This window comes from Desmodus rotundus, chromosome 3 (assembly GCF_022682495.2).
Source record: "Desmodus rotundus isolate HL8 chromosome 3, HLdesRot8A.1, whole genome shotgun sequence".
NCBI classification, from domain to species: Eukaryota; Metazoa; Chordata; class Mammalia; order Chiroptera; family Phyllostomidae; genus Desmodus; species Desmodus rotundus.
Genome location: NC_071389.1, coordinates 164,007,739 through 164,031,548, shown reverse-complemented (window position 1 = coordinate 164,031,548; position 23,810 = coordinate 164,007,739). Strand labels below are relative to the sequence as shown.

At 41.4% G+C, this 23,810-nt stretch overlaps 2 protein-coding genes across 7 annotated transcripts in view; one reads left to right on the top strand and one right to left on the bottom strand.

Moving 5' to 3' along the window:
* The first annotated feature begins 10,439 nt into the window (after positions 1-10,439).
* Positions 10,440-14,873, top strand: ETFBKMT (electron transfer flavoprotein subunit beta lysine methyltransferase). 6 transcript variants are annotated; one of them, XM_045184105.3, is made up of 5 exons: positions 10,643-11,153; positions 11,625-11,691; positions 12,008-12,428; positions 13,194-13,324; positions 14,125-14,873. In XM_045184105.3, the coding sequence occupies exons 3-5, from the start codon at positions 12,103-12,105 to the stop codon at positions 14,466-14,468; spliced, it is 801 nt and encodes a 266-aa protein (XP_045040040.2). In that variant the 5' UTR covers positions 10,643-11,153; positions 11,625-11,691; positions 12,008-12,102; the 3' UTR covers positions 14,469-14,873. The 6 variants fall into 6 exon arrangements, with proteins under 6 accessions (XP_024431521.2, XP_045040041.2, XP_045040040.2 ...); XM_045184102.3 differs by having other exon boundaries at positions 11,538-11,691; XM_024575753.4 differs by lacking the exons at positions 10,643-11,153; positions 11,625-11,691 and adding an exon at positions 10,440-10,631.
* Positions 14,874-17,866: 2,993 nt separating this feature from the next.
* The window catches only part of AMN1 (antagonist of mitotic exit network 1 homolog), a 49,929-nt gene continuing 43,985 nt past the window's right edge, over positions 17,867-23,810 (bottom strand). Inside the window, exon 7 of the mRNA XM_024575437.3 lies at positions 17,867-18,055. Coding sequence (XP_024431205.2) covers positions 17,982-18,055 — 74 coding nt within the window. The 3' untranslated portion in view covers positions 17,867-17,981. The remainder of the gene's footprint in view (positions 18,056-23,810) is intronic.

Here is a 23,810-nt window from a genome sequence, read left to right as displayed (position 1 = left end):
GTAGTCAGACCTTGTCAAGATGGTAGCATTTGAACAAATGCTTAAAGGAGATGAGGGGTAAAAATCTGCAATGAAATACTAGAAAACCAAATTCAGCAGCATGTTAAAAGGGTTGTACATCATGACTAAGTGGAATTATTCCTGGGAGGCAAGGATGATTCAACATATGCAAATTCACCAGCATAATAACAGAATGAAGGGGAAGGCACCATATGGTCATCTTGATTGATGCAGAAAAATCACTGGACAAAATTAAAGGGGATGAGGGGATTCGTTGTGCATGCATCTGAGGAAAGACCATCCAGGCTGGCCGTATAGCCAAGTGTAAAACACTCCGAAGCAGGAAGCAGCCAGATACGTTCGAGAAACAATAAGACGGTGGGTCCAGAGTGTTTGGAAAGTTGTTGTCAGGGGGAAAATAGTAGGAGTACAAGTCAGAGATGTGATGGGTGCAATTGGAGGTTTTTCCAGTGGAGGATCTACGTGACCTGCCTTCCTTTTAAAAGGATCCCTTTGGCTTTTCTGAGAGTAGACCACAGAGAGCAGGGGTCGAAATACAGAGGTTAGGAGCCTATTACAGTGATGCAGACTGAGGTGATGGTGGCTTGTAGAGGGAGGCAGTGTAGGTGGTGAGCAGTGGGCAGTTCTGAATATATGGTGAAGGTAGAGTCTACAAGATTTGCTGGTGGATTAGTTGTGGAGTGTGTGTATGTGTGTGTGTGTGTCTGTGTGAGAGAGAGATACAGAGAATGTGTCATGAATGACATCAAATCTTTCTTAAACATCAGGCCTTAACTATTATCAGCAATAAGTATTTATGCCCAATCTTAAATAAACAAGCATTCCAATGTACACCTGAAATACAAAATAATACTGAATGTAAATAGTAATTAAAAATATACAAGTTTAAAGAAAAACAAGTATGCCAGTTTGTGGTTACATTAAGGGTGAGAATCTTTGCTCTTTACACATAACTAAATCTATTTTATAGTTTCACTTTTATTTTTAGTTAGGCTTTTTTACTTTTTATGTTTTTATATTTTATTGATTATTCTATTACAGTTGTTCTGATTTTTCTCCCTTTGTCCCACCTCCACCCAGCATCCCCCACTCCCTCAGGCAATCCCCCCACCATTGTTCATGTCCATGGGTCATGCATGTAAGTTCTTTGTCTACTCCATTTCCTGTAATGTACTTTACATGGCTATTTTGTTGTCCAGAGCCGACCAACAGCTGACCCTTGACACAGTCAGGATGGATGAGATGTGTCTGCACAGCGGAGGCGACTGTGGCTGGACTTCCTGCATATCTCTTCTTGCATGTCTGTCTTTGCTATTACTAGGTGGTGGGATTTTTGAGCACTTGTATTTCGGGCCCACTGATCTGCAGAATTCCAATGCAATTGTACAAAATGATTTCTTGGCCATAGAACAAAAGTCCCTTATAACCCCTCCGCAGCCTACTTCTCCTACCTATTGGAAGATTAATATTAGACAATGGGCAGGCCAGCTGCTCGAAAAATGGAGAAAAATTTTACTAGATGTCCCCCTTAGTACAACTCCCCCCCATACCTTGGACAGGAGTAATAATTGACGGAACTAGATGGGTAAAAACGCAAGGAAAATAGGTGAACTATTATGATTTAAGCACGAGGGAACAAATACAAAGATCGTCCCCTGCAAAGCGCATAAAGAAAGAACCTAGACAGGAAGATAGATGGCTGAGTTAGAAAACCTAACCACATAGGCCCTTTATAGACATATAACCGCTGTCTAGTCTAGTGTATCTTTTTGACCAATGCCAAATTCTGTAAACTTTGTTAGACATCAAATGATCAATAGACATTTGAAACTTTGTACATGTAGTTACTTGTGGTTGTCTGATTGATAGCCCTCCTGGTCAAAATAATCTTTGTTTAGTATGAATAAATCTGTAGAACTTCCTGTACATTTTCTTGGTATTTCTGTATAGACCTCTTCTGCTTGAAAAATCATGCCATGCACCTGTTCCATTGATGTCATATAACAAATCCCTATAAAAATAAAGCTTGATTAAACTCTTAGAGTTCGGTCAGACCCACAAGGGCTGTCCGTTCTCCGGCATCAAACTTAGTGTCTGACCCCTCATTCTTTGCCTGCGTTGTCCATCCTTTGGGGACCCTGAGACCCACAGAGGCTGGACCCCAGCATTTTGTAACTACCTACCTTCTTACACCCCTCACCTCTTCACCTATCCCCATGTACCCCTTCCCATACGGCAACCATCAAAACGCTCTCCATATCCATGATTCTGTCTCTGTTCTTCTTATTTGCTTAGTTTGTATTTTAGATTCAATTGTTGATAGATATGTGGGGTTTTTTTTGCCATTTTATTGTTCATAGTTTTGATTTTCTTTTTCTTAAGTCCCTTTAACCTTTCATATAATAATGATTTGGTGATGATGAACTCCTTTAGTTTTTTCTTGTCCAGGAAACTCTTTTTCTGTCCTTAGATTGTAAATGATAGCTTTGTTGGGTAGAGCAGTCTTGGCTGTAAGTCCCTGCTTTTCCTGACTTTGAATATTTCTTGCCAGTCCCTGCTAGCCTGCAAAGTTTCTTTTGAGAAATCAGCTGATAGTCTTATGGGAACTCCCCTGTAGGTAACTAACTGCTTTTCTCTTGCTGCTTTTAAGATTCTCTCTTTATCTTTAATCTTTGGCATTTTAATTATAATGCCAATTATGATGACCCACTTTGCCTCCATCTTGTTTGCGTCCATCTTGTTTGGGACTCTATGTGCTTCCTGGACTCGTATGTCTATTTTCTTCACCAAATGAGGGAAGTTATCTGTCATTATTTTTTCAAACAGATTTCCAATTTCTTGCCTCTTATCTTCTCCTCTGGTACACCTATGATGAGAATGTTGGAATGGTTGAAGTTGTCCCAGAGGCTGCTTATACTATCCTCATATCTTTTGGATTCTTTTTCTTCTTGTTCCTCTGATTGGTTGTTTTTTATTTCCTTGAAAGAAAGAAAAACACATGTTCCATTATATCAAATCACATATCAAATCCATAATATGATGTTCCATATTATTGACTTGATTCTCAGCTTTATCTACTCTACTGTTGTTTTCCTATATATTGTCCTTTACTTCAATTAGTGTATCCTTCATTTCTGACTGGATCATTCCTATGCTGGTGAGGTCCTCACTAAGTTCCCTGAGCATCCTTATAGCCAGTGTTTTGAACTCTGCATCTGATAGATTGCTTATCTCCATTTCGTTTAGCTCTTTTTCTGGATTTTTGATCTGTTCTTTCATTTGGGCCATGTTTCTTTGTCTCCTTGTTTTGGCAGCCTCCCTGTGTTTGTTTCTATGTATTAGGTAGGGCTGCTTTGACTCTGTGTCTCAGTAGTGTGGCCTCATGTAGTAGGTGTCTTGTAGGGTCCAGTGGCACAGCCTTCCCTATCACCCAAGCTGGGTACTTGAGGTGTGCCCTTTGTGTGGGCTGAGTACACCCTCCTCTTTTTGTTGAACTTTAGTTGCTGTTGGCATATCGATGGGAAGGATTTACCCAGGCCAGTCAGCTGCAAGGACTGGCTGTGACCACTGACCACCACCTCCATCCTCCATGGAGGATAAGCTGTGCAGGGGCAGGGTGGTGGTGCTTTGACATGGTCTGTAACTGTCCACTGGGTGCGCTGACCCTGGGGTTTCCCGGGTGGTGCAGGCCAAGGTCAACCCCCACCTGTGTTTTTCCCAGGGCCACCCTGCCTGAGCTGTAAAGCAATCTGAGAATGCTTGTGCTGGGCTTGGAGATCCCAGGCAAAGCCAAGCTGTGAATCTAGGCTAACTGCTGCTAGTGCTGTCCTGGGGCTCACTGAATCCAGCTGTTGCTTGTTTGATATGATTTAGGAAGTTGTGAAGCATGAGCCAAGACCAGCCATTCTTATGGAAAAGCAGCTTGGGTGGGCCCATAAGTTGTGTGGGGCAGAGTCTCTGGGGATCTCCAAGGAAGGTCAAACAGTGTTAGCCAAGTTAATGGAGTCTCAGATGTGGCACCAGCTTGCCAGCTCTGTGGGGGGAGGATTTAGAAAAGGGACAATCGCCTCTGTTCTCCTTTATGCCAGACACTCCAGTTTCTCCCTGTATACTACTGGTGCCCTTCAAGCTGCCACCCCAGTGCTGGAGCTCAGAGGGAGTGAGTCTGAGTGGGTGAGTCCATGTGTGGGTTCTTTAAGAGGAACTGTTTGGGCCTCCAGAAGTTTCTTTCACTGACTCAATCCCCACTGGTTTTTGCAGCCAGAAGTTGAGGGGACTGATCTTCCTGGTACTGGAACCCTGGGCTGGGGGCCCTGGTGTGGGGCTGGGGGTCCTTGCTCCCGAGATATCCCTCCCGAATTTTTATTCACCACAAGTGGGTGAGGGAACAGCCCATTCTGCATCTGCACACCTCCTACCAGTCTGGATGGATGTGGTTTCTTTAATTCCATAGTTGTCAGACTTCAATTCAACTCCATTTCTGATGGTTTGAGTGTTGGTTGTTCTGTATTTTAGTTGGAATTTTGAAGTGGTTGTGCAAAGTGGTGAGCCCAGTCTGCCTATGCCACCATCATTACTGGAAGTACACTTTTTTTTTAACCATTTTACAGATACACCTGGACAATACAAAGCTAAATTATCACTAGATGGCACTATAGCTTTAGTTAATTAAAGATTTCAATTCTCAGTGGGAGCTCAGTATCTTTTACAGCAAACTGATCTCAAAGAGCTAGCAATCAGCATTTTTAGAAATGACTTAAGAACCTGTGTTTAGAAGTTTGCCTAGTGACTAACTAGAGGATCGTTAACCTCAAATAGTAGATAAGAAACCAATAAAAGGAAATGTACAAAAATCACACAGACAAAATGAAGTCTTTTAAAAGATTAAATAAAATGAGACACAATTTGAATAAAAGATGGATAGATGGCAAATGAGGCCATGGAAAAATGCTCAAAAGTTGTCAGTCATTGGGGAAATGCAAATTAAAACCACATGAGATATCTGAGATATAGTTTCATACCTACTAAGATGGCTATAATCAAAAAAACAGACAACAACAAGAGTTGGTGAGGATGTGGGGACTGGAATTCAGTTACACTGATGGAGGAATGTAAACAACAACCATTTGGGGAAAAGTTTGTAGTTGATCACATGACCATCTGATTTTGCCACTCAACTCCTAAGTATTTACCCAGTGGAAACTAAAGCAGAGGCCCATACAAAGACTTGAACGCAAGTGTCTATATCAGCTTTCGTTGTAACAGCTTTACATGTAACAACAACAACAAGAGAACCCAGAAAAACCCAAACACCCATCAGTAGGTAAATAGATAGACAATTTTATATATACATATAATGGAACACTACTTAGCAACTAAAAGGAATGAGCTATTGATGCACAAAACTACATGAATGAATCTCAAAATAACCATGCTGAGTGAAAGAGAAAGACTACATGCTGTGTGATTGCATTCGTATAAAAATCTATAAAACGCAAACTCATCTATCGTGAGAGAAAGCAGATCAGTGGCTGCTTGCATGTGGGAGAATGTGGGGAAGGGCAGAAGGGAGGGACAACACGGCATCCTAAATAGGTTCACTGCCTCGATACTGGTGACGGTTTCGTGAGTGTACACATATGTCAAAACATTAAGTTACACACTTTAAATTTGTGAAGTTTATTGTGTGTCCCTTATGACTCAATAAAGCTGTTAACGTTTTAAAATGAGACACTGATATGTGGTATTTGTTAATTTACTCATTTATCTGCTTTTTCTTTCATTGAACAGAATTCGAGTGTCCAGCTATGCCAGAAGATAAAGGAGAAATAGGTGGTCCGTCCGTAAGTCCAGGCCAGCAGCCAGGCAATGACAGACAGTTCTGCACAACATCCTTCCTGACTATCCCTGCAGGAAGCTAAGAACAAGTCAAGATCAGTGTGCGTATTGGAGAAGGCTTTCAGAGGACCTTCAGCCCAAGTGTGTTCTGAAGGATAGGAAGTGGTTAGGGACAGTGAGGAGGGGTGTGTGTGTGGTGGTCGTGGCAACTGGATGTCTTAAGCAAGGCTTAGGGTGAGAGAATGGGTCCCGTGCAAGGAAAGCAAATTGTAGAGAAGCGGAGGGTTTTGAAACAAGCAGGATGGATAAGTAGGCACTGATCAATAGAAGCCTGGGAAACCCTGATCAGGGATTTGGCTTTGATATTGAAGGCTTGGGGAGCCAGGGGGGATTTTAAGCAAGGGAGACCATGATCAGATAGCATGGTGATTAAGAGCACAGGTAGGCTGAGAAATCAAAACTGACCTATTGCCCTTCGGTTGTCTGTCGTTACGGTTAAGTGAGCATAGTTAGTCAGTCTGGAATTTCTGCTAATAGCTTCTCCTGAATCATTTTCAGAGGTGTCCAGTTCTTCCCATCCCTGCTGCAATTGCCTTGGTTCTGATCCTCATTATTGCTCGGACCGTCACGGTATCCTCAAACTTGTGGTCTCCCGTCTTCAGTCCTGCCTCTCTCTAACCTATTTGCCGCCTGCAGCTTAAATACTTTTCTCAAACTCAGGTCTAATCCTCTTAGCTGAGAACCTGATCTTCACAGGAACTACTATAAAGGACACATGGACAAAATCAAGGGGGAGGATGGAAGTGGGGGAGGGATGGGGGTTTGGCTGGGGTGGGGTGGAGGGATGGGGAGAAAAGCCACACAACTGTAATTGAATAACAATAAAAAATTAAAATTAAACACACACACACACACACACACACACACAAAGAGAACCTGATCTTCAGCCTCCAGTCTTGCCCCTTAACCAACACTATCTCTATATTTCCAATAATAATAATCAAAGTAATAGTGCACTTACCAAGCATTTACTATATGCCATTAACTTGTGCTAAGCACTTTACTTTTGTCTTATTAAATTCTCTAATATATTATCATTATTATCATCAACACTTTATAGACAAGAAAACTGACTTTGTAGGGGAGGAAAAAGTTTCCTCTACCCTCATATGTTCGGTGTCTGGGACACGCGAATTATACTGACGAAAGACAGATCAATGAGGGAAGAACCAGAATTTACACATGCAACACGCATGCATACAGGAGAATTCAGAATTTGGGGCTTATAACTTCCAGCCAAGTTGGAGGTGTAGGAAGACACACTGCGCCTCCTTGCACAACCAAAAGAAGGACAACAACAATGTAAAAACAAAGAACAACCAGAACTAACAGAAAATCAAACTGTATGGAGGTCCAACAACCAAGGAGATAAAGAAGAAACATTCGCCCAGACCGATAGGAGGGATGGAGACGGGCAGCTGGGCTGAGAGGAATCGCAGCGACTGGGTGACAGACTGCGTAACCCAGGGCTCTAGCACAGGGAAATAAAGCCTCAAACCTCTGACCGAAAACATCTGTGGGGGTTGAGGCGGCAGTGGGAGAAACTCCCAGCCTCACAGGAGAGTTCGTTGGAGAGACCCACAGGTGCCTAGAGCGTGCACAAGCCCATCCACTTGGGAATCAGCACCAGAAGGGCCCAATTTGATTGTGGGTAGCAGAGGGAGTGACTGAAAACAGGCAGAGAGTGGAGCAAGAGCCATTGCTCCACTCTTGGCCCCTCCCCCACATACAGCGTCACAGAGTACAGGGTGGAGTGGAGTGAAGGGGGGGGGAATGGGACAACTGTAATAGCATAATCAATAAAATATATTAAAAAAAGAATTTGGGGCTTATACACCTAACTTAGTAGGTAACTGGGAAGGGGAGAAAGGGCATGTATGGGAATGACTTTTTGGAAAGATAAATGGAGAAAAAGACAAATTCTCTCTTAGGAGAACAGATGGGAGATAGTCACCCATCTATTCATCACCCATCTATATCGTCACCTAGGGAGGTGAAGATGTCTGTTTGAGTGTGGTGTCTACTTTTCAAGTCAAGAAGGGAAGAGTTGCTCCTGGAAAGGAGGATTAGGACAACTGAGTTCTTTCGGGAGGCCCTGCTTTAGGCAGATAAGGGATTTCAGGAACTCAATTGCCCTCAGGTCAAAAGAATTCTTATGCCCAAGTAAGAAGGTTTAATAATGTACCTGAGGTCATACTGCTAATTAAAAACAAAAAACAAAAAACCAGCTGTCTGGTGTAGCTCAGTGGATTGAGCATGGGCTGCAAACCAAAGAATCACTGGTTCGATTCCCAATCAGGGCACATGCCTGGGTTGCAGGCCAGATCCCCAGTAGGGGGTATGCAAGTGGCAACCACATGTTAATATTTGTCTCCCTCACTTTCTCCTTCCCTTCCCTCTAAAAAGAAATTAAATTAAAAAAATTTAAAAAACATTTAAAGAAAAATTTGAGTATGAAAAAATTTTTGTTTGACTTGCACTTGCAAGAAAGATCTGTTTTCAGAGAACTAGCTCTCTGAACAAAAATATAGGATGATGGTTAAAAGCAAAAATCATGTGGGGGAGGAACTTTGCTTTCCTCTCAAGGTTCTTCATGAGACAGGTTAGCAAAAGAAAATAACAATGTAATGCATACATCAGAATGGGAACTTCACATATATAACAGAGTCATATATAACTTCGTATATATAACAGACTTCGGTCTCTACCATACATGCATGGAGGTTCAGAGATAGAAAGGAAACATGGGTATATAAGACATGTGAGCTAGGGATGAGGTAAGGGGCCTTGGGGGCTTCAAAAGGTCACTGCAGGACAAGAACAGCAGACCTTTCGTAAATGGAAGTTTGCCTGCCCTACAGATAGGTCATAAGAAGTTATCTCTGTTAATCTCTTATGGACAAGGCCTCTAATTCAAATTCTTCTAGGTAGTTCTAAGAAGTTTCTCTTGAGCCTGTGGCTAAAGTTACCTTTAGCTCAAAACAATCTGCATACCACAGAGGCACAGCTTGGGGTGATGCATTCTGGGCCACCACAATCACAAGGTCAGAGACAGTTCAAATTGTTATCAGATGGTAAGTCTGCTTGGTTGCATTTAGGTAAATTTTGATACCAGAAAACGGAGGTGTCTATTTTTCTGGCGGATCTGGGACTATAGGAATGTAAGGCCTTTTCTGAACTATAAGAATATAAATTTCAGAACAGACCATTTGAGCTGCAGTATAAAGAGTGGGTCAGAAGAAGGCAGGATTGGAGACAGAGCCTAGTTAGAGGGACTCAGGCAAGCTCTCATTAGGCAGAAATAAGGCAATGGGCAGTGGTGGTGGTGGTGGTGGGATGTTGGAAAGAAGTGAATCAAAGCTAAAATGTGAAACTAGGAAGGGAAGGAAAGGATCCAGCAATCTCTAGTTCCAAGCTTTGGATAAGGTGTCTTTACATTATTAAATTCATCGTCAGTAATGGTCATCAAAATTTTTACTGGAAACCCTCTTTTGTAGAAATGGTAGACCTGCTCCTCTCACTGGCTTCTTGGGCAATGATTGGGATGTTCTTGCCATTCACTGGGGTACAACACAAGCTGGTTAAAAACAATTCTTAGACAAATTGGTCTTGGACATGTATTACAGTTTATTGTTTGCAAGAGAATTGGTGAGTGTATGGAATTGAGGAGGTATAGTTGAGAAAACTATATGTAAGCAGTTAATAAAAAAGCAGCTAGTAAATTAATGACTATAGTTTTATTCACAGGCATAAAAACACCATACTAGTAATTTTAGAGGAAATGAAGAGCAGAATACTATGAAATGCCAGGCGTGTAGCCTATCAGAAATAAATATACTATATTCGTCTAAGAAGCCGATGATGGGGATGCACCTTGCACTGTTCATAGGAATAAGAGTTTCATTCCCGTTTACCAGGTTCCAGTTAACAGAAGCAGCAGAAACCCCATCTCTAAAGAAGGCAGAAGCAGGGAACCCAAGCAACAAGCTCTAGTTTTGAACAGGCAGCTGCCAAACTACTATGTTAGAAATAAAAACATTATTTGCCTGGTTCTTGGTTTGAGACAATTTTTTTCCCCCTTTGGCACATGTGGAGCAGGTTTTAACTGCGGTCAGGTGAGATGGTGAGTTAATTTTGGAATATGTTGAGTTGAGGGGCCAGTGGGATAGCTGAGTCTGGTTGGAAGATGGACATCTGGGTCCAGAACTTGACTGATTTAAGTTGCAAAAAGGTTTAGATTGTACACTTATTAGCATTAATTATAAAAGGGAGGCTTACATTATGATTTAGTTGCAGTTCAATGCAAGCATCATAAAGAGTGCATACTCTATGTTGCAAACCACTCTATGCCCAGTGCGGAGAAGTGTGATTGGCACCAAATGTTATAAATGGTTTAATAATGAATATTTTAGAAATCAGAACTTGACGTCTCCTTACAAAGCGAGGTCAGGGCGCATTCTGGTTTCGCCCCCTCTCTGCCCCTTTAAGAAAGCGCTGGAAAAGCTAGAGAAAGCGCTGCTGGGAAGGAGGGCGGAGCGTGTTGCCGGCAGCCCGGCTGCAGCCTGTTCTGCTCTGCACCAGCCTCTGGCTTGGGAAGCTGGACCCACGCACAGTTGTAAAAAAAAAAAAAAAAAAACGCAAAAAGACGCGCAAGAGCGTGTGACAGACACGCCCTGTGCTTTCGCTTCCCAGGGCCGTGTTAGCAAAGCCAGGTAAGGCGAAAAGGAAGACTGTACCTGTCCCTTTAAGATCGATTCCTGTCCTCCTCGGAGGGAAATACCTGGTCACAAACATTTTTGGGACTTTCCCACTTTATCCCGTCTTATCTCCTGATCAGTTAATAACTATACTACGTGTCCTCCACATGAGCACATACTCATAACCGATTTGTGCTGGGTGGGCGTCCGTCTGGAGGACGAGGTGTCCAAAACCCAGGTCACCTAACAGACCGATGGGGAGGCAGGCCGCTAGAGACCCGGGCTCCTCCCGGGGCTTGGACCCGAGATAACCAACACCCGCTGAGGTGGCCTGACGGGCGTCCTGCCCTGCCCAGACCTTTGCTTGTTTTTAGAGAGAGGGGGGGGAAGGAAGGGAGACGGAGAGAAACGCGATGTGAGAGAGAAACACGATGGGTTGTCTCTCCTACCCGCCGGGGTTTGGAAGCCGCCTCCACGTGCCCTGTTACCCAGCAGTCAGCCTGCATCAGTCTTGTACCATCCCCAGTCTGCCTCCGGGTAGGCATTTGAGTTGTGGGCCCCTACTCTAAATACTTAGGGGGATATAAGACTGTTTAAAAACATTCAGGCAGAACAGGCCAGAGGTCACAAACAACTGTGTGTATAATTGTGTTTCAACTGCTGTTCCTCATTCCTACTTTTTCTTTAGAAAGTGTTTTTTTTTAGAACAAGTCTTTTCAACCCAGGCTTGGTAAAGATGAATCACCACATATATTTATAGAAAGAGATTTGGGAGTTGATAGTCTTTTATTACAATGAAATCTGCAGTCTTTTTTTTTTAAGGGAAAACCCTGAATCTTGTTTACATAGATGTTTTATGCTTATGACAATCATTAATGAAATGGAGTGTGGTCAGTGTAATGTGTATACCTCTGCCTACAGAAAATTATGGTTCGTTAGCCTCCACAACTCTCGGCTTGACTTCACAAAGGCGAAAACTGTGTTTGCTTTTTAATCGTTCTATCCCAGCTCTAGAATCTAAGCTTCCCAGACTTTTATTTTGTTCACAGTTGCCAAGCACTGTGCCTGCTTAAAGGTAAGTGATTAAATGTATAAAAGAACTTTAAAGGTATACCTTATCTTATGTAACAAGCATTGTTTCTGAAGATTTCTCTCAAAATAAAATGCTTGTATATTTGTTGTTTGAAATTATTATAAAAGGATTGTTGTGAAAAAGCGTGCTTTTAAAAGATTGGATTTTCCTAAATGGATGCACCAATGCTTTGATCTAAAATGAACTTGTTCTTGTGGATCACCTGCTACAGAGCTTATACTGTAACATTTTCTTACTATGTAATAGGATTTAGAAGTGTTGTGACCCTTGGAATTTTCAGCCCTGTTTCTGTTTTTAGAGACTTAGAGATTCCAGGTGACTTCACATACTTTGCCCATAAGGAGCAGCTCTCATCAACAGCAGTGACAGAACCTGTGTTTTGGAAGAGGACCGATGGCTTTGAGCCCAGGTTGGAGAGCATTTGCACTGTTTCCAGGGACCCACTGTGGTGTCTTTCTGAAGGCCCTGAGAAGCAGTGGTCTTTCCTCATTTCCCTGGGGCCACTGCCCCCGGGGAGGCCCCGGAAGCTCTTTGGACCCTGAGATGAAAGTGTTCCTGGAGGAGAACACTGAAGTCACCAGCAGTGGCAGTCTCACCCCTGAAATCCGGTTGCGGCTTTTGACCCCCAGATGCAAGTTCTGGTGGGAAAGAGCTGACCTGTGGCCCCACAGTGATCCCTACTGGGCGATCTACTGGCCAGGAGGCCAAGCCCTGTCTAGGTACTGCCCTAACTGAAATGGGAACCTTTAAGGATAGTACCTCGCTCTTCCGTGCCTTCCAACTCTGCATTCTCCCTGCCCCTTACAAAGAAACAGAAAAACCCAACGTTCCTCTTGTTTTCTTAATTTAGAGCAGTTTAAGCATTTTTAAAATTTTGGTTTGCTTTGTTACATAGTTTTACTCCAAGCTTATCAAGGTATTTATCCCAATACAGATCTTTCCCCAAGAGAAATCCTAGGGTCAGCTGTCAAGGCCGGAGATAGCTATAAATATGCAGATCTCACACTGTTCTCAGGTTCATGGTTCATAATGTATGGCCAGTGCAGAGCTCCCAGATGGAACCTACAGCCCCAGTCCTTCGGCTCTCCTAGTTTAATCCTATAAATGTTGCTCCTTAAGCCTCAAGCCCTTTCCATCATTGCCTCTTCTCAGTTTCCCAAAGAACTAGATGTGAGTGAACGAATGGGCTCAAGGGAATTTTCTTCTCTAGTGATTTATTGACAGCTCAGGTGAACTCATGACTTGAATCTGCATTTTTAAGCTCCCTCCCTCCAGGTCCTCTGTCTGCCACCTTTGTCTAGCTCTCAAGGTCAACATTTTGTCTCACTCTAGTCAGGCCAAACTTGCTACGGTTGGATCAAGTTCTTCTGCGAAGTTTCACTATTTCTTTGTCCACTGAACCCAAAGGAATTATTTTTTTGGACAGCTCTTACTGAGTTTCCCCCATCTCTTAGATAACGTTTTTCCCCTTCTTTCTAATTTAGGTATCTTTTGGATAATCCCGATGTTGTCAGAGGAAGATCTGTGTTAGATCTTGGGAGTGGATGTGGAGCTACAGCTATCGCTGCTAAGATGAGAGGGGCATCCAGGATCTTGGCCAATGACATAGACCCCAGTAAGGATTCCATATTTAAAACTATGTAAACTCATCCTCTTTCCCTTCCAGGATAAATATCTACAGATGCCTCAACATGATAGCTTGTACCCATGTGCATTTTATGATACGATATTGTGAACTTACAGTCAGCAGGACATTACCTGTGGGAATTCTGTGAGGCATAAGTTGACAGTGCATTTTCCCCCAGGATTTGTATTTATGTGTCACATGTCTCCAAGTGATAGCAACCTGAGAACACTTACTGTTACTTCCTGGGCCAGGAATTTATTGAAATATATAGTTGAGTTTATTTGATCCTAAACCCAAGTGAGGATGGGTCTGTGTCTTTGAGGGCAGTTTTGTTGCATTAGAAGCCAAGCTGAGGCAGGTAAGTTTTAATTTTATCTGATTTCCTCCCAGTCCTCCCTTTCACCAAGGACCTAGTCCTTGAAGATCCTTACACAGGGAACCCAGTTTTAACTTATCACCTTGTTCAAGCATGAGGCTGGTTTCCCTGTCTCCTGTAACAAATCAACCCTTGTGGTTTTGAGATTGGCAAATGTTCCTTAAAACCCCAACATTTCCAGGTATATTGTACTGTTTGTTTTATATTTGGGATATCCATTCATATATTTGAAAATCTCAATAAATAGCTTACATTGGCATATATACTTTAGGCTTCCTTACCTAAAAACATCTTTCAAGAAAAAAGGGAAGAAACATTGGTAGGAGATTTTCTAAATTATTGATACTTAAATTAATCAATAGGGAATTAAAACAACCTAGCATATACCCATCCACCACATGCTTTTTTAAAGTTGCAGGAATGGCTATCACACTAAATTGTGAATTGAACCAACTGGATCCTTTCCCCATTTTAACCAAGAATGTTTTGGATTTGGAACAAGATAAGTGGGACCTTATTGTGCTCGGAGATATGTTTTATGATGAAGACCTTGCAGACAGTCTTCATCGATGGCTGAAGGACTGCTGTAGGACCCACAGAACTCAAGTACTGATTGGTGACCCTGGCCGACCCCAGTTCAGAGGACACAGCATTCGGCATCAGCTGCACAAAGTGGTAGAATATTCACTTCCAGAACCTACGAGGCAGGAAAACAATGGACTGACAACAAGCACAGTGTGGGAATTCCAGCCTTGAGTTGTCCAGCTGCTTCCAAGGATGGATGTAGCTATGTTTGGGTTTAACCCTAAAAGACTCTCCAGTTTGAAGATTGCAGTTCCTATTAAATGGCAAATGTTGTTCCCGAAATATGAAGGTTTAAAGTTTTGTCAGCTTTTGTTATGTAACTAGTTCTGCATTATGCCAAATATATAAATCTGTATCTGTAATTTTTTCTAGTGTTACTGCTCTAGGAGTACAATTATAGAAGGCAATACGCAACTGGTAGCAACATGTAATTTAAGTTGTGGAGAGAATTTGATATTGTAGCAGAGTCTGTTTCTGGAGTTAAGGACAACTATATGATGTGTTATTTAATTAAACATAATGCAAAATATGGAAGAATATAGTATTTAGTACATACTAGGGCCTGAATTTGACAACCATGGATGAAAAAAAGATGTTAAAATTTCCTACCTACTCTGTACTAACACCTTATGCCTCTGAGAAATTGATGATGCCCCCACTACATGTCCCAGGTTTTGAGGATCCTATGTATCAATAAAAAACACTATGATGTAAGTGAGAAACAATGTGAAGAAGAATGCGTGTAGTATTCCACTTTGTAAAAAAGATGTGTGTATATATTGAGGAAAAGAATGAAGATAGGGAAAATACAAAATGGAATCACTTTAACCAAGCTGCTAAATTATTAACATTATGAAGTGTGAGGCATAAGGAAATGATTTTTTTCTTGTCTTAACTACCCTGGAAACTTAAACTTTTGAATTTTCCAGGCCCATGTCAATGCCCAGAGATTTATTTACCTTCGAATAACCCTCTGACTACCACCTAAAGGACTCAGGATGTGCCCAGGCCTCCTGGTGCCCATCCTCCAGGCTCCCTGGCATCCATCATCCAGACCTCTGACACTGGCTGGTAACCACCCTGGACCAATCATATGGCTGAGAATGCCGGAATGATCGTTCTCAAGGACATGGCTTTTACTTTAACAACGCTTAACTTTTCTTCTTTGGAATATTTCTGGGTTTTTGCCTAGCTGTATTTCCAGTTTGCAAACTTTAAGACCCTTGAATAAATCTTTTGTCATTTTTTTCTAGCAAAGCCTGCAGAATCTTTTTGGGTCTGTATGTATGTGTATAAAATACATATTTGCTTGCAGTATACATAGAATACCCCTGGAAAGATAAATTAGAAACTGGTAATGGTGGTTGTCTTCTGAGAGGGCACCAGATAACTGGTGGACTGGGGTGGGAGGGAGACCTAGTTTTTACCTTTGGGTCTTGTAATTTTGTACTAATTATATGTTCTGTATTTTCTATTCTCTAATTTAAGACTGCTATAAACGCCACCACTGTATATGTTACATGTTAAGTATAAAATGTAGCCTGGTGGTGCATTATGTATCTATATATCTAGCTCCACACTATAAATATACCACATTTATAAAGTAATGAATAGAGCTGAATATGTAAATACTTCCTCTAAACAGTATAAGAAATTTACCATACCATACTTTCCTTGTTTTTTCCTATATCAGAGTTAAAATAAGAAATCTTTAAGAAAGTACCACTGAGACAGGCTCATGGCACAAGAAATGCCGAATTTGGGGGTAGTTTAAGCATAGTCTACTTCAGAGGGTTTCGTGACTAGAAGAGTAAATACATTCATTTGAGAAGTAAGACCTGTGCTGTTCACTTCACAATGCGGAACCAGTAGAGCTTCAGGATACACCTCTGTAAGGGTAGTTTTCTGTGTTTACTCATTCTTACCCATTCCTGAATGCACTTTTTGAGGGAGAAGGTTCATAGATGGAGAGCAGTAGTTGGGAAATGTGATATTGTGGTATATAAATATATATTTGGTTTTTCAGATGTCCAAAATATTTGGTCTTCATCCACAATTCCTGGCTCATACTGCCCAAACCTTTGGAATTTCCTGGAATAAGATCAATGATGCATCTTTTATTATAAATTTGGTCCCTTATTCTCAGTTCCTGAAAACAGAGCCATAAAGATGAAAGGGTATCTTGTTATTGTAACTAGGTTTATGTTAATGAATGTGACTTTTGCAAAGCACCTAAGGATGGGGGCTGGTTGCCATGAACCAGCCTTGAATAGAGGGTTGGAGCCTTCAGTCCCACACCTATTTTCTGGGGAGGTGAGAGCAGCTAGAGGTTGAATCAATCACCAGTAATCAATGAATAAATTAATCTTGCCAAGTAATGAGTCCTCCATAAAAATCCCCAAGACTCTGGATGGGTGGTTCAGTTGCTTGGAGTGCTGTCCCGTATACCAAACGGTTGTGGGTTTGATCCCCGGTCACAGCACATACCCGGGTTGCGGATTTGATACCTGGGTGCTTGCAGGAGGCAACTGATCTGTGTTTCTCTCTCACGATGATGTTTTTCTCTCTCTCTCTCCCTTCCTCTTTCTCTCTAATGTCAATAAATATATCCTCAGGTGGGGATTAAAAATAAAAATAATAAAAACCACAAGGAGGGGGTTCAGAGAGCTTCTGGAAGCCTTCTAACCTGTCACCGCTCTGGGCCCACGCTCCGTGAGGACAGAAGGTTCCTTTGTGACTTCTCCCTGTGTATCTTTTCATCGGGCTGTTGATTCTTAGCCTTTACTATTCTTCGTAACAAATTAGTAATCTAGTAAATAAACAGGTTCTCCTGAGTTCTGTGAGTCCTTCTAGGAAATAATCCAACCCAAGGAAGGGGTCCTGGGAACCTCCAATTTGTAGCCAGTTGGTCAGAAGCACAGGTGACAACCGGCAACAGGCATCTGAAGTGTATGTGTGTGGGGAGGGCTGCAGGGGGCAGTCTTGTAGCACTGAATCCTTAACCTGTGGACTCTGTTTCAGTCTCCAGCATAGAATAGAATCTGACTCTATCCCCCCACCACATGTTGGAATTGGGTCTGGGAACCCTTTTTAGAAACAGGAGTCATAAAAATCAGTGGAATAAGTGACTGGGCAAGGGCCTCAATAACATTTCATATGCTGAAGGGCTAAGGGGTGTGATGTCATGGATTATGACATTAAATACGATATTTCTTTGTTTCATTGAAATATTAAATTCAGTAAAGAATTTACAGGCATTTGTTCACCTTTGCTTTTGGCCAATGGGCATTCAAATGTATCAGGAAGGCAGGAGCCATAAAATAGCTAGAAAGGTAATTATGCTTTTAGAAATACCTTCACTTAGAAGTTATCCACATTGGTACACGTTTCTTTTACAAAAGCTCAAGCATCTAGGTAGGAAAAGGAAATCTCCAGGGAAAACAGGTAATTTACAAACGTTGTTATTTGAGAAACAAACACTGCCCTCACCCCCCCCCCCACCCCAAGTCCATCAGAAGGCATGCTAGGATTACCATTCAAAAACAATGACTCATCAAACAAACACAGAATAATAGCACTATTAAAGCGTTTAAGAGTCTGGTAAGTCACAAACCACACTGTTGGAAAGTCAATTTCCGAGACCACCAGTTCCTGATAGTATGGAGACTACAGCTTTGATAAGCATCAGTAAACAGTCCACGTCACTTGCTTTAATTTGCTTGGGCCTCCTAATTGCTCCAAGACTTCTCTGGAATGATCTACAAAAGGAAACAGTGACAATACATTAATTCACAGTAATCAGAGATACTTCATGTGTCCTCGTGCATAGACTGGGGATGATGATAACTGTTATATCTCATAGGATTATTTAAAGGACTAAATGAGATGATAGTATATAATTCCTGAGAGAGGGGGAAGGGGCTGGGTGGAGGTGGGCAAAGGGAGAAAAAGCAGGGACAACTATAATAGCATAAACAGTAAAATACAATAAAAAAGTATAGTATACAACTAAAAATACAATTAATGGTGACCCTTGCAGTGCACATATCATAGTCATACTTTTATTTTTTTAAATTTATTTACTTATTTATTTTTAGAGAGATGGGAAGGGAGGGAGAAAGGGAAAACATCGACATGAGAGAGACAATGATTGGTTGCCTCTTGCAAGCCCCCCACTGGGGATGGCCCAGAACCCAGGCATGTGCCCTAACGAGGAATTGAACCTGTGACCTTTCCGTTTGCAGAATGACTCCCAACCCACAGAGCCACACCAGTCAGGACCATGGTAATACCTTTAAAAAACACACATACATTGCTTTCTCTGTAATTCCACCAAAGAGTAATGGAGTAATTTCATTGTCAATCTGTGTATGGCTTTTCTCACAGGCTCCTATGAGGAAATAGATGACAGACTAAAGGGAGGTGTTTGAACAGGGTTTAATGAAACATCTATGTACAAAGGAGTGAGCAGGATTAAAGAAAGCCAACAGGTATGGTAAAGCACCTTGGGAAGCTGCAACATGTCCAAAAATGTTAGAGGAAGGAGCAGCTACTAGAACAGAACAACTTGAAATCTATTCTATAGGAAATCTAGATTAAAACAGGTTTCTAATAGGTTGAAAGTAAAAGGATGGACAGATGTATCATGTAAATAGCAACTATAACAAGAGTGGCCATACTAATAGTAGAGGAAATAGCACTTCTCAGTATTAACCTGACACCAAAGCCAGACAAAGACACCATACACACACACACACGACTACACACACACACAACTACAGACCAGTATCTCTTATCAATATGTACTGAAAAATTTTCAACACAATGCTAGCAAACCAAATCTAGCAACATTTAAAAAAGATTATATGCCATGATCAACTGGGGCTTATCTTAGGAATGCAAGACTGATTTGACATCTGAAAATCAATTCATGTAACACACTGTATTAGTTTCCTATTGCTGTTGTAATAAATTACCACCACCTTGATGGCTTAAAAGAACACAAATTGATTACTGTAGAGTTTTGGAGTCAGCATTCCAAAATGGGTCTCACTGGGCTAAAATCAGGTTTTAGCAGGTCAGCCTTTCTTCTTGGAGGCTCTGGGGGAGGACCCACCTCTTTGACTTTTCCAGCTTCTAGAGGCTACCACATTCTTTGCATTCCTCCATGTTCAAAGTGAACAGCACTGGACAGCATCCTTCTCACACTCTCTCTAGCATTCTCCATCTTCTGCCTCCCCCCTGTACTTTTAAGGGCTCTTATGATTATATTGGGCCCACCTGGATAATCAGGAATAATTCCCTCATTTTAAGGTCAACTGATAAGCAATTTTTAAATTCTACCTGCAACCTTATACAGCATACCATGTCTATGTTATAGGTGTTAGAACATGGACATTTCTGGGTAGGGGCATTATTCTGCCTATGACATATCAATAGAAAAAAGGACAAACACCACATAGTCATCTCAATACAGAAAAAGCATTCGACAAAAACCAGTACTCATGATAAAACCATTTAACAAACTAGGAATAGAAGGGAACTTCTTTGACCTGATAAAGGGCACCTATAAAAACTCCCACAGCTAATATCATACTTAATGGTGAAACACCAATTGTCTTCCCCCTAAGTAGAGGAACAAGACAAGGATGTCTGCTGTTGCCACTTCTATTCAGCATTGGACTGGAGGTTTCAGCCATGGAAATTAGGGAAGAAAAAGAGATCAGAGGCATTCATGTTGGAAAGGAAGAAGTAAAACTAAAATTGTAGATTGTGTAATATTGTGTACAAAGTGTCCCTAAAGAATCCTCTAAAAAATTAGAAATAAGAAACATGTTCAGCAAGGTTGCAGGGTAGAAGATCAATATACAAAAATCAAATGTATTCCCAATCAAGATGGCAGCATAGATAAACACAGATCGCCTCCTTGCATAACCACATCAAAATTACAACCAAGCTATAGAACAACCATCACTCAGAGCCATAAAAAACTGAGCTGAATGGAATCCTGCAACTATGGAATTAAAGAAGAAACCACACTGAGAATGGTAGGAGGGGCAGAGATGGGGAATGGGCTGGTGCCACTCCCACGTGTGGCAGATAAAAATCAGGAGGGATATCTCAGGAGCAAGGGGTCCCAGACCCACACTAAGCTCTGCAGCCCAGGGTTCCAGAACCAGGCAGGGAAGTCCCCATAACTTCTGGCTGTAAAAACCAACAGGGACTGAAACTGTGGAAGACAGAAAGTGCTGGAGTCTCAGGCAGTTCCTCTCAAAGGGTCCATGCACAGATTTACTTATACTCACTTCCTCTGAGCTCCAGCATAGGAGCAGCAGGTTGACAGGCATCAGAGACGTATAGGGAGGAACTAAATTGTCCAGTATCAAGGCAATAGTTATGGGAGCCCAGACAGAAATGCTGGCAGGGGCCACTGTTCTTTTAGTGAGTCCTCCCTTCACAGAGCCACAGAACCAGCAGGCTGGCTCCATATCTGAGACTCCATCAGCCTGGCTCACGCTGTTTCCCCACCCTGGTGATTTCCTGAGGCCCTGCCCCATGCAACTATTGGGCCCACCCCAGCTGTTTCCTGTGGCTTTTCCATATGAATGGTTTGTCTTGGCCCATGCTTCAGATTTTCCTAAATTCCCTCAAACAAGTAGCATCTGGCCTCAGCAAGCCCCATAACTCTCGCTAAGTTGCCCCAGGCCTGGCATGAGCAGCAGCCAGCCTTGGTTCACAGCTTGGCTTCATCTGGGCACCTCCAAGCTCAGTACAAGTAGCTGCCATCTGCAGATTGCTTTGTAGCTTATGCTGTGCGACCCTGAACAGAATATAGTTGGTGGATGATCTTGGATGTGCCAAGAGCAATCAAGGCTCAACTACGACAGGAGGGAATACACAGCTCACATTGTGGCACACCTCAGATCCCCAGCTTGGGTGATAGGGGAGACTGTGCCACTGGGCTCTACAGGACACCTACTACATTAGGCTACTCTATCAAGCCTGGGAGATGTAGCAGCTCTATCTAATACCTAAAACAAACACAGGAAGGCTGCCAAAATGAGGAGACAAAGAAACATGGCCCAAATGAAAGAACAGATCAAAACTCCAGAAAAAGAACTAAACGAAATGGAGACAAGCAATCTATGAGAGGCAGAGTTCAAAACATTGGTTATAAGGATGCTCAAGGAACTTAGTGAGGACCTCAACAACATAAAAAACCTAGTTAGAAATGAAGGATATGCTAATTGAAATGAACAATTTACAGGGAATTAACAGTAGAATAGATGAAGCCAAGAATTGAATCAGTAGTTTGGAATATAAGGAAGCTAAAACAACTAATCAGAACAGAAAGAAGGAAAAAGAATCCAAAAAACTGAGGATAGTATAAGGCGACTCTGGGACAACTTCAAGCATTCCAACATTCACATCATGGGGGTGCCAGAAGGAAGAGAAAAAGCAAGAAATTGAAAACCTGTTTGAAAAAATAATGACAGAAAACTTGCCTAACTTGGTGAAAGAAATAGACACACAAGTCCAGGAAGTGCAGAGAGTCTCAAACAAGATGAAGCCAAAGAGGCCCACACCAAGACGCACCATAATTAAAATGCCAAGGGTTAAAGACAAAGAGAGAATCTTAAAAGCAGCAAAAGAAAAGCAGTTAGTTACCTGCAGGGGTGTTCCCATAAGATTGTCAGCTGTTTCTCAAAAGAAGCTTTGAAGGCTAAAAGGGGTTGACAAGAAATATTCAAAGTGATGAAAAGCAGGGATCTACAACCAAGATTACTCTATCCAGCAAAGCGCTCATTTAGAATCAAAGGGCAGATAAAGAGCTTCCTAGACAAGAAAAAGCTAAAGGAATTTATCACCACCAAGCCAGTATTATATGAAATGTTAAAGGGTCCTTTTTTAAAGAAAAAAAGATAAAAACTATGAACAATAAAATGGTAATAAGTACATACCTATCAACAATTGAACCTAAAAAACAAAATAAATAAACAAGCAAAACAGAAACAGAATCATAGATACAGAGAACATTTTGATGGTTGCCAGATGGGAGGGAGGTTGGCTGGATGAGTGAAGAAAGTGAAGGGATTAAGCAGTACAAATAAGTAGTTACAGAATAGTCATGGGGATGTAAAGTACAGTATAGGGAACAGAGTAGCCAAAGAACATATATGCATGACCCATGTACATGGGTAACAGTGTGGGGATCGCCTGAGGGGTGGGGGAGGGGCTGGGTAGTGAGGTGCAACTGGGACAACTGTAATAGCATAAACAATAAAATGTAATTTAAAAAATCAAGTGTTTTTATACACCACCGATGAACAATCTAAAAATGAAATTTAGGAAATAATTTCATTTATATTATCACAAAGAAAAAAATACTTGGGAATAAATTTGACAAGTGAAAAACTTACACTCTGAAAACTATAAAACATTGTTGAGAGAAATTAAAGGAGATCTAAATAAATGGAAAGATATCCATGTGCATAGATCGGAAGACTTAATATTAAGATGACAATATTCCCCCAATTTACAGATTCAATGTGATCCCTGCCAAAATCTCCTGTTTTAAAAAAGAAATTGACAAGATGATCCTAATATTTATATGGGAATTCAAATGACCCAGAAGAATCAATACAATTTTGAAAAAGAACAAAATTGGAAAAGGAATTTCATTTTAGTTGGTGTTTCTAGGATTATTTTGGCATTTTTACTAGTAGAAGTATAGTTGTCAAACTATATGTAAATATTTGTTTTCTGACTCTATGTCACTCTTCCATAGGAATTTATTGTTGAACATAAGTAAGAAGGTACTTTCCCTCCAATAGTAAGCATACGATATATTCTTACGTAATTTAAAAATTTTCCCTGACCGGTGTGGCTCAGTTGGTTGGGTGTCTGTCCCAAAACGCGAAAGGTCACCAGTTTCATTCCTGGTCTGCTGGAGCACAGGCCTGGGTTGTGGGTTCAGTCCCAATGTTCCTCTATTGCATCAATATTTTTCTACCTCTCTCCCTCCCTTCTCCTCTCTCTAAATAAAAATAAATAAAATCTTAAAAAATTTTTTTTTGATCTAGACGGCAGTATTACATTACTCAAGTAGAAATATTCAATGCCTGTGAGTTTATCGTGCTACAGGGACAACACTCTAGGGAAATTGCTCTGTTGGGGAAAGAATTAGAGATTGTGGAACAGGTAACTTAGGTTTTAACTTTCAGTTCTACTATCAACTATTTCTGAGATCTGGGGTGAGCCATTTATGTTCATTGTATTTCTGTTCCCTTATCTGTAAAACAGGGGAGTGGTTTACATGATTCTAAGGGAACTTTCACCATCTCTCTAAAAGTCTATGACTAACATAGATAGAGGCCACTTTCTGAAGGTGACTCATGGTAGGGGCTTTTGGAGCTCCAAGAGGAAGAAACCATGGGAGATACAAATTAACAAACCAATTTTTTCAAATGATCGAGGAAAATGTAATTTAGACATTTTTGTAAAATACACAAT

Excerpts from the sequence above, each read along its gene's own strand:
- ETFBKMT (XM_024575753.4), top strand. The coding sequence starts at position 12,103 with ATGGCTTTGAGCCCAGGTTGGAGAGCATTTGCACTGTTTCCAGGGACC. Across the intron at positions 12,429-13,193 it reads GGAGGCCAAGCCCTGTCTAG|GTATCTTTTGGATAATCCCG; the intron begins GTACTGCCCTAA and ends TTTCTAATTTAG. Across the intron at positions 13,325-14,124 it reads GGCCAATGACATAGACCCCA|TTGCAGGAATGGCTATCACA; the intron begins GTAAGGATTCCA and ends GCTTTTTTAAAG.